Source organism: Lycorma delicatula, chromosome 4 (genome assembly GCF_047948215.1).
Source record: "Lycorma delicatula isolate Av1 chromosome 4, ASM4794821v1, whole genome shotgun sequence".
NCBI classification, from domain to species: domain Eukaryota; kingdom Metazoa; phylum Arthropoda; class Insecta; order Hemiptera; family Fulgoridae; genus Lycorma; species Lycorma delicatula.
In genome coordinates, this window is record NC_134458.1 from 84849533 (window position 1) to 84860772 (window position 11240).

An 11240-nucleotide genomic window follows, 5' to 3' on the forward strand; every position below is an offset into this window, starting at 1 on the left:
TAGTAAGGGTGCAAAAAAAGAGGTCAGAAAAATGTAAAAATTATAGACATTCTGAAGGAAATAGGATCTATCAAGAACTCAAAAGTTTAACTACAAATAAAGGAGAATGAAAATGGACATGGCGTAAGGACCTGCCTCAGATCAGATACAACATCAGTATGTCAAATGAGGTGTGTGGACATTTATTGACTATATATAGAAATACATGCCTATGATATAACAATAAAAGTGTACTATAATGAAACTTAATATCAGTCTGGTTGACTAAACAAAATCAACACCAAATTTTTCATTAATAAATGAAATACAATGAGAAGTTGCTTTGAGAAATAAAGGTAAAGAATTTAACGTTATCATAACTTGTTAGTTTATAATCTTCATATTATTTTAATGACAATGCTTCTCATTTCCAAATGTTTCTGAAATCATCTGTTTACTTTGTGTTTTTTTTTTTTAATATAATTTGCATTTGACATGAGCAGTCCAACTCTACTATTTATAACTGTTATAATAAATCTAGGCAGAGCCAAAAAGGTCCCTGACCAACATCATGGTGTAGTGGTCAGTTCTTTTGATACTTTAAAAGAGAAACCTAGATCTTTAATTATGATTGGTCAGTTAATTCATTTCAACACTTGTATTTGTTCCCCCCCCCCTTACTTATGACTACAGCTGCTGCTAAAATCTGTTTGAACAACTACGATTTGTTTCAATCTGGTATCTGGAGTTCAGTCATATCTGATCAGACCTGTAGTAAAAAATTGCTGTAGTGAAAACATAATTTTCAACTACAGGACGAACTGGGATGTTTGTGCAGGTACCTAGAAATGTACCTGTGTTTGTGCTACCTAGAAAAGGCTTATAGAAACTTGGTAAGATAATTTGTTTTGTCTAGTATCACATAACTGTAATATTTAGAAAGTTCACTCAATTGTTCTTTTTCTAGCCATAATTGGAGGGGGTATTGCAGGGTCATCCACTGCATTCTTTTTAAGAGAACTTTTCATGGATAAGATAGATATTGATATTTATGAGAAAGATGATGTTTGTGGAAGATTATTCATTACAAGATTTGATGGAGAAGATTATGAAGTCGGAAACTGGGACATGATTGATGGAGATGAATATATCCAGTTCTTCACAAACAGATTCCGTAAGTAAATATTCAAATCATTCACCAGATAGTTTTATTTTTTCTGTCATACAATAAATTGTATATACATTTTTGTATATAAAATTTTTAGTACTGTTAATTCACAAAAAAATATTCCTCTTAAAATATGTTCACAATACTTATAATTAAAGCCATTTGGTTTAAAGAGGTATTATGCCTTGAGAACTACATTATTATGCTACATAACTACTTCATAATTTTTAATATATCCCAAATTTTCAAAGAGAAATTACATTAATTCTCTAGTATACTTATTTTATTGCTAAAATCATACATAATCAATACTTCTTTTGGAATTTTGGAAGTATTTTCAAGACTACATTTGAAATAAAAGAAGAAAGCTTTGTTTACTTGTTCATCCTCTTTACATAGTATCTGCTTCATTTACATATTTGAATAAATATTTTCCCTGCGTCAAAGTTGATTTATCACAAGATTGAGGTACTATTGTATTACAAAAAGGGTACATTAATTTGTTCCTTTACTCTATCTGACCCAGTCTTTCTTACGGCAATGGCACTAAGCACATAAGGTACAAGAGACTTCAATCATTAAAGTCGATTTATCTAGCAATAATGATGTTCACTATAGGGTCAATTTCTACGGTAAACAAAATAAAGGTGATCACATATAGGGTTGAATTTCACCTGCATTTCAGTGAGCTTGGTAGATGATAAGCAACTGTATATTTGATTCAGTGAAAAAGGCAACAATAATAATCCCAAGAACATACTGGTAAAATGCAAATAGTCAGAAATTCTTTGAAAGTTCAGATTCACAATAATCTGCTGAACCTTAATTTGACATATTGTTACAGATCCATTATTTAATTAAACTAATTAAATTGAAATGATGATTCACTCCTAACACAACTGATTACTAGTAGGGAATGATATATTTACTGATAAATATTTTAATTAGCTTACAATAAATTTTGCTGTTATATATATCAGTTAACATCAAACACAAGCATAATTTTATGGTGTAAATGATAAATGTAAATGATTTAATTAGTAGCCTGTATTTTAAATGTTAAATGTTATCCAGGTAAATTAACTTACAATGTGAAGGATTCCAGAATTATCTACGCTAGACAGGCATACAGAAACAGTATTCTTTCAAGAATAAAGACCATAATTGATTGGATATGGGACCATGTTTACAATACACATATAATCAAGTTGTTTCTGAAAGAAAATGAATTCCCTTATAAAAGGTAAATTGTACTTCAAATAGTATTTAGTAACAGCATTTAGATTAAACTTTCTGTATTTAGCTGCATTCATACTCATATACAAATGTAATTCTATTTAAGATGAGCTTAAAACTGTAAAAGCATAAATTGGTACTATAATATAAGCATGGTGGTACATTTGATTGCAAACTATGCCAATATTCTAGTCATGTAAATCAACTAGATAAAGCATTAAAAGGGTTAATACTTATCTGCTTCTAAAAGAATGTATTTAAAAAACGTTTATATTACTGTAAAAATAATAATGCATAAAAATTTTATGAATTTCCCCTAACAGAATTAAAATGTAATTAACATAAGTGATCATAAGAAATCACACAAGAAATTGAAGTAAACAAGATACTGGCCACTACTGTTACTAAAAGTCATTCAATAAATAAGATATAAAAAATTTTTGCTTATTTTTTTTAACTTCTTCTAGGAGTTCAACCTTTAAAAATGTAGAATCAAATGGAATTTGTTTATCTCTCAGCGGCAACACTACATCCATTTTTAGCCACAATGTATTGATGATTTTTTTCTAACTTAACAGTATGGTAAGGTGCATTATCCATAGCAATAACATTATTTGGCAGAATTAATTTCATAATGGTATTAAACCAGTTTTTAAAGAAATTACCATTTTTTCTTTGGTGTTAATATCTTATTGGATTCAAAAACTAATAATGCACAAATTCATCTTCATTCCCTATATGACATACAATCAACCATTTTCCTTTGTTTTTTGCAAATTTATACTGGTACTTTAACCGGAGAGAAAAGCATGTTTAGATATTTTGACAGAAGTGTCACACCAAACTTTATTGATTTAATGACCTTCATGCACCCATTTCATCCAGATAAAAAATATTTTTTCCCATTTTTCTAAACTCTTTAATTTGTTTCAGATATTTCCTTAACCAAATCTTTATATCATCTCTATCAATGACAAAACCATTTTTACTTTTTCTGCAAATTTTAAACCCATGGATAAAAGAAGTTTATGTAAACTAGCACCACTAATTTTCAGTAAAGCTGGATCACTTTTGACAACTAAAAGTATGTTATTAAGTGTGGGCAATTCATTTTTAAAAAAGAAACCGTACACTTTTGATCTGACAGCATTTTTATTGAAATCATCAACTTGGCCTAAAACAAGTTTTGAATGTTTTCTTTTCTGGTGTGTATACTACCCCAATATTTTTTTTCTTTTCAGCTTGCAATATCTCAATAATTGAAATGGATTCACCCATGAATTCTGATGTAAGCACCTCTCTACTAGTTTAATTTATAAAGTTGGGTATTTTTCACAAAATTTATTGAAAACATTAAGAACTATTGTCTTTTCCCCACTTCCTAATATTTTTGCCTTTTCTGTGTTTAACTAGACAACAAGAAGTACTCTTAATTCTTAGAAATTTCACAACACTTATAAATAAAAACTTAATTTCTAGCACTATAATAAAGCAAATAAATCATAAATTTCACTATGATATTTATTTAAACTAAGTTACCTCAAAGACAGTCAAAGAGTGAGTTTTATTCTCAAGGACAAAAACCTCACTCAAAGTAACTTCTGTCACAAGCAGTTAACAACACCACAGTTAAGATAACAAAGTTTCACAAGACCAAGTAAGAGTTTTTAAAATGATGTTGGAAATATAATTTAACTGTGTCATAAAACTATAAATAACTATGAAATATTGCTATTGTTTATATAACATTGTACATGATATGTACCGGACTGCAATTCAAATACTTGCACTAACACGCAGAAGGTTTATTTACTCTAGACCTCAAGCAGCAAATAATACAAATATTATAAAATTAGGAAACTGAAATTAGCATAAATTTTTCAATAATCATACATTGTTTACATTCCTTTAGACTCAATATATTCATAATTGCATAATAATGTGATAATCTGAGATTAATAACAGGCATAAGTAATGATTAACATTCTTATCGTGCAGTAGCTATTTTTAAAAGTATGTGTCATTTTTGTCCACCCAGTGGATTGCATTGACAGGTTGAAGGTTGTTATATGTATGTGTATTGTGTATTTACACACACTACACACATGCAGAATGTTTACTTCGGGCCTCAATGTAAAGTAGACAAAAAATAATTTTTCAACATTTTCAAATGTTGATTGTACAATGTATACAAGTACATAAATACTGTCCTGAAGAAATGTACCCCTTTTTTCTATAATCAAGTGTATGTTTGTTTGTACATTTGTTTCCTATTAACAAAGGCTTCAGTTTATTTTCAGGCATTGCTCTATAATAGTGGCTATTAGTAATTTTGTGATTTTTTTTTCAAGTAAGATAACAGAAAATGCACTCTTAAAAAATCATTAGCATCAATTTACCAGTTGATGGGTTCTGAATTTTTTCCTGATTAAAAAACTGGGTGCTTCTATTCAGTGCCTTGTTACTTCGAATTTGGGTCTTAGTGATGAATAGTGTCTCGTCAAAATCTGTTTTTTTCATAATTTTCATCAATTGGTCTTGTAAAACCATCTTGCACATATCTTATAATAGTTTATTTCATCAAAAATAACTAAATTGATTGTACCAATAGTTGCAATATAATTTTCAGCAATTCTTTCTTCTGTAAGTCACAGCAGACAACTTGAGAATTAATCTGTTTAATTCGAAAAATTTGCAAGGTATATATAACTTTTACCATATTGCTTGAACATCCAAAGTGAATTTGAATGGTTTTCAACTTCTGAAATAGATCTCATGTGAATATTGTTTTTAAAAAATTCAATTTTTCAGAGGATTTGCCATTGCTAAATGATTGATGATAGTTATGTTTGTTAATATAGTTGTCTAACAGATACTTAATAATAAAAGTAACATTTTTTCGTATTAACATTATTTACTTTAAAATTCTTTCAAAACTTTGATTTGTTTGGATTATTTGTTTGTAGGATTACTACAAATTTAAGGAAAACTAATATATACAGTACAGTAGAAGAGATGATTGAGGACACTGCCCCAGAAATGAAAGAATACCTGATGCAAGATATCAGAGATGTAATCTTAAAATACGGTATCTCGGAATATTTCTACGATACTGTTTTAAAGGCATATATTAGGCAATACAGTGGATTCCAGAACTCAACACATGTATTTTCAGGCAAGAATTAAACTTCTTTTCTATTATACAACCAGACATGGTCATAAACATTTTATGTGATTGCATTTCTATGTAAATATTTTGTTGTATTCACAGATTGATTTACTCAACATGGTAAAAGCAAGTTTGTGAAATAATTGGAATGATATATGAAAGAATAATTTTTTTTGTATTATTTAATCTAATGATTCTTTCAGAATTATACAGTGTTTCACCAAGAAACGGAAAGAATTTCAGGACGACTTTCTACCAGTGAAAATAATGAAAAATTTATATGAACATGGGTCCAGAAATGCTTCGTCAGTGAGTTACAGCTGGCAAAATCTTTCGCCATGATTTCTGGACAAAGAATGAAATAAAACCATACTGAAATTCTAGGAACCCAAATTAAGGGATAAGCTTGATTGATGGATTCTTATGTTTTTTGACATGACAAATTGAATAAAACAGGTTTCAGAACTGTATCTGCAGTGGGTTTTGAGAAAACTGGGATAAACACAAAAAATTGTGGTGAAAATCCCGCTTTTTTATGTTTTACATACAATAACTTTGTTACACGGGTAATAAATAAGTAAAAAATTTTAAACAAAATTGTAGAGAATTTAATTGTGAACAAAATTATGTAAATAAACTCAACTACAAAACAGTTGCAAAAAATTAATTTTATTAGCATCAAAATATCCAAAACGTGGCTGAAAAAATACATTAATTTCTAAATTAAAAGAATAATACTTTTAACATTTGAGAATATCTAGAAATAAGATTATTCAACAAAAATAAAATAGTGAAAACACATTAACAACATACTATTATAACAACTGTTGAAAATGTCCTCCTTCACTATTAACACAGTAGTCTGCTCGTTTTAAAATTCCTTGGGTGGCTCTTTTCACCATACTTAGATTATTTTGTAGAATTTCAAATGCACTGAAAATTCTTGCCATCAGTTCTTCTTTTGTAGACCTTTTTTAGCGCATACTGTCGATTTCATACGTCGCCACACATAACAGCCCATTGATGTCAGATCAGGTGATCTAGGAGGCCAATTAACTGGTCCTTCTTGTCCGATCCAGTTGTTCCTAAATGTTATATTCAAATAATTTCTATAATCTCAACAAAAATGTACAGGAGCCCCATCTTGTTGAAAAATCATTTTTTGTCTTGTTATTAGTGGAATGTCTTCTAAAAACTATGACAGGTTATTTTCTAAAAAAATAAATACTTGTTTCCCATAAGACGGCCTTCGAAAATAAATAATCCAATCATATGCTTATCAATAATGCCACACCAAATATTAAAAGAAAACCTTGTTGAAAACTGCTTTCTACTGTGGCATTTGGATTTGAAAAATTCCAGTGATGTTTATTTCGCAAATTATTAACTCCATCTCTTGTAAATGTTGCCTCATCAGCAAATAAAATAGAACTTACTTTACAACGGTTTTCTTGAAGCTAGTGACAAAAATTTAGACGCACTGCAAAGTCGACAGGAAGTAAATTTTGAATCTTCTGTTGGTGGTATGGATGCAGATTTTCTTTGTTTAGTATTTGCCATACTGTACTGTGCAGCAAACCGATGTGATTTGAAATTCATCTAGTACTAAGCCCCAGGCTACAATGAACTTGCAGTATTATGTTTCCATAAGTGATGCGATGTTCTTGTCTTTCAACAGAATAAGAACGTGTAGGAAAAGAACTGTTTGTGTGTAAAAACTAGCTAAACTAATTTTGAGCTCAATTCTAAACTAATGTGGGATTTGCACACATTTACCCTAAGTAAAAAATTAAATTCTGTATAATTTTTAATTCAATAACTGTAAAATATTAAAATGATACCATTTACTACTTATCATGTATATTTCTCTAATAAGCTGTGCTATATTATTATGAGGTTTGCAAAGATATTTAGAATATGAATTTAAAGTGCAATATATAATAATTTCAATTAATTATGTGGTAACCAGTCAGATCATATAAGAAATTGCTGCAATGATATTCTAGGCCTGATATAATACATAATTTTTTAACATGTTCAACGTCTGGATATAGGACAAGACCATTTGAATTTGCTCCAAATCACATTTAAAAAATGATACACTAGAATAAATTACTGTTTGTATTAAAAAGAGTTAATACAAATTCTTAAACTGGCTGATCTCAGTGATAAAGTTTATTCATTTTGTAACAGTGTATTGTAAATTTATTTTTAGTAAAATCACCTTTTAGATATTAGGCATCCAATGATATCTAAATTAAATTACTGTAAGTATACCTTTTAAATTATTGTTACTTGTTATTACTTAAATTCTTCTTTCAATAAAAAAACATAAAGGTCTTCATAGACCATGTTACTTCACTAAGTTAACTCTGTAAAGTCTGTTAATTATTTTGTATTTTAATGTCAAATTGATGTGTGTTTTACAATAAAGCATTTTTATTGTATCATGTGGTATTAGATTTCTTAGAACATTGTAATTGACAATTATTACAGCTACTTGAATTAGCTGCTTCTAACAAATGTTAATTTAAAAAAAAATCTTTTCTTCTAGGTCACAAAAGTTTAAAAAAGAGCTTGAAGGCAAAAGAAAATATTTATGGAGGTATGGAGAGACTATGCAGAGATATTCTCCGGAATTCCAGTTCACATATTTTGCACAGGAAAGTTAATGCTATACTATGGAATAATATTACAGGAAAATTTGAACTTATCACAGACAGTGAAACAATAAATCATTATGACTGTGTAGTTATTGCAACACCCCTAGCTGAAAATATTAACAAGATAGATTTTCAGAACTTTCCTAATAAAATTGAAGTAAATACAGAATATGAAAAACTGTATTATGTTATAGCTGAAGGTAACTTGGACCAAAGATTAGGTGATGATATACCATTTGTTGATAGAATATTAACAGTAAATGATGAACCGTTGTTCGTCACAATTCATAAGCTTAAAGATATCTTTAATAGAGAAAAAAATTATCCTCATCCGTTATGGAAAATAGTCTCAAAATTTCGTTTGGAAACTGAGCAGCTGCAAAATTATTTCTATTTTCTCAAAAGAGTGCATCAAATTGATAAAGTCACACTTATACCAACATACAAAAATTTGGAGAAAAATCATTCTTTTATACTCTTCCCAAAAGTATTTTACATCAATATAATAGAGAGAATTGATTCTTCAGTAAACACTCTCCTTATGGGAGCAAATAATGTTGCAAATTTAGTTTACCATAGTCTCTATTACAAGAATATTTATTTATAATATTATGATAATTAATAGTATATAGTTGGCATCATATTTTTAATATATTATATATTTAAAAAACAATTTTATTCTTGGCAAACTACAATAAACTATTTTTATTGAGAAACAAATTTTTGTAAATATATAGATAAATTAAGTACTGCATCAATATATAAAGGACCCATAAAAAGTTTGTCTTAGTATGAGCAAACATTTTTTTTAATATTTGTTCTAAAACTGGCTGTAAATTACTAATCATTTTTCTTTTTACATCTAAAAACAAATTTATAGTTATAATTAAAGAATTTATTTTAATTATTATTATTTTATTATTAAAATAAAAATGTTATTTTTCTGAATAAGCACGTAGTTTTATTTTGCGATCCTGTTGCTCCTATAGTCATTTATACAATAAATTCAAAGATGATATTGCAGTACAACTGTTCTCATGGTTAAAACTGAAATCTGCCAACATGAATAAAAATTTAAAGTAGTTAAAGATGGGGACATCACACAAGGGTAATAATTACAGATCATTATTCTTAAAAAAATTTGTCAATTTGTTAAGATTATGTATTCATAAATAAATGTACTACAACTAGGGCAACTCAATAGCTAACAAAACAAAACACCTATCAGTTTTTTGTTTGTAAGTGGCATTTAAGACTATGATCATTAGCCACTAAAAGTGCTGATAGCTTGTAGTAAAACTACAGCCAGCATTCTTTAACTAAAGTAATGAACAATATTCAATTTCCTTACTTCATACCATTCAATTTCGAAGAATGCCTTCAAATATGTTTAAGTCAGAATCATAGTCTGAATCCTGCGACAGAATCGGACTATGAATAGTGCGACAGGATTGGAATCTGAATCACCAACAGTATTGTAGTCTGAATCGCGTGACAGGATTGGAATCTTAATCACCAACAGGATTTGAGCCTGAATCGCATGACAGAATCAGAATCGCAGTTATACAAGTTGCGGTGTTGTGCAATTCAACGTGACACTATACCTCACCTATATCTTTCACTGTAACCAGTGCATCAACTTGGAACTGGAGAGTACAAAATTTCAGTAATATATTTGTTTATTTATTTGTTGCAACAAAATACACAGATTTGCAATTCGGAAATAAAAAACAATTTTATATTATTACTCATTTCAATTTTGAAGTTTTAGGTATGTGTGATTGGTTCTATTAACTCAAGATTATTGTCTTTGTTCATTCCATTTGTTAAAATGATAAAACTTGATTAATTACATTTATTTAACAAAAAAAAATTATGAATGAAAGTTCTGTTATAGCTGTTTTCACCAATACATTTATCTTCATTGCCATCCAAAATTTTTGGTAAGCCATTCTTCTTAAAACTCAGTGATTAACTCTTCAAATACTTTGTCCCATCCTGTTTACTCCCCAAAGACAAATTAATTGAAATCAATTTTTTCTTTAAATATTACCCGTTAAATAGATACACCATCCAGTTTACAATTCAATTTAAAAAATGTTCAAGGAGCAATTAGCATACAAATCCAGCAATTGATTTTTTCTTTTTTAAAAGATCTGTTACTTTTATCAATATAAATTTTATTACATTCATTATATTTAATTTGATATATTCCCCATAAATCCTCTCCATCATTTTTATAATTATTATTATTATTATTCCTTAAATATTTTACAATATGGTTATTTTGGTTTATGCTTACAAGCCAAATAACCATATGAACAAACCAAATGAACATTAGTAATTTTTTTATTATTTTATTCGTACAATTGTATTTTAAGAAATTTTTTTTTAATGATCTCTGTGTTATTTTCTTGTTTCAATTTTGTAAAACTATTTTATAACAATTAAGATTCTTTTACTGACAAGACATGTTTTTACTTTTACATCTGACTGTTACTATACTTTTAGTACTAAAATTACTATAATTTTAATAATACGAAAATCAATTGTTATGGATATAAAATTTTAGTTTATTTTATTTTATCTCATTTTAAATGAATAGTTATACAAAGGTTTTATAATTAATCAAGTGTATATTCCTGAGGATGGACAAAACTCCAAAAGTGCTTGAATAGATTTAAACATTTTATAATTGTTGGTAAGCTGAACTCTCATTATTTATATTTTGTAAAACTATCACGGTACTTTATTCTCTGCTTTTACATACCTTTTCCATAATTTCAACATCGAAGCCATTAAACACTGCTATTTGGTTTTTTACTTTCATTTCCTTCTTTTTTAGGTTTTTCTGTTCTCTCTTTGGTAAAGTTCTTGTTTTTAAATTTTGTTGGCACATTGGTCAGTATGTTGATGAGTGTATATATATATATATACTCAACATACTAACTAAAAATTTTAAATGTATATAAATATATATATATATATATATATACATTTAACATTTTTTTTAGGTTATTAAATC

At 28.1% G+C, this 11240-nt stretch overlaps 2 protein-coding genes across 4 annotated transcripts in view; one reads left to right on the forward strand and one right to left on the reverse strand.

Moving 5' to 3' along the window:
• Positions 1 to 11240, reverse strand: part of LOC142323614 (dynein axonemal intermediate chain 4-like) — a 204945-nt gene that overhangs the window by 77520 nt on the left and 116185 nt on the right. The gene's annotated exons all lie outside the window — the stretch shown is intronic.
• On the forward strand, positions 475 to 8822 carry LOC142322667 (prenylcysteine oxidase 1-like). Its single transcript, XM_075361743.1, has 5 exons — positions 475 to 613; positions 947 to 1153; positions 2222 to 2390; positions 5350 to 5558; positions 8107 to 8822. Exons 1-5 carry the CDS (start codon positions 475 to 477, stop codon positions 8820 to 8822), a joined length of 1440 nt encoding a protein of 479 aa, XP_075217858.1.

Bases quoted from the DNA above. Each gene is read 5' to 3' on its own strand.
- LOC142322667 (XM_075361743.1), top strand. From the start codon at position 475: ATGAGCAGTCCAACTCTACTATTTATAACTGTTATAATAAATCTAGGC. The intron at 2,391-5,349 runs GTAAATTGTACT...ATTTGTTTGTAG, and splicing joins AATGAATTCCCTTATAAAAG to GATTACTACAAATTTAAGGA. The intron at 5,559-8,106 runs GCAAGAATTAAA...CTTTTCTTCTAG, and splicing joins CTCAACACATGTATTTTCAG to GTCACAAAAGTTTAAAAAAG.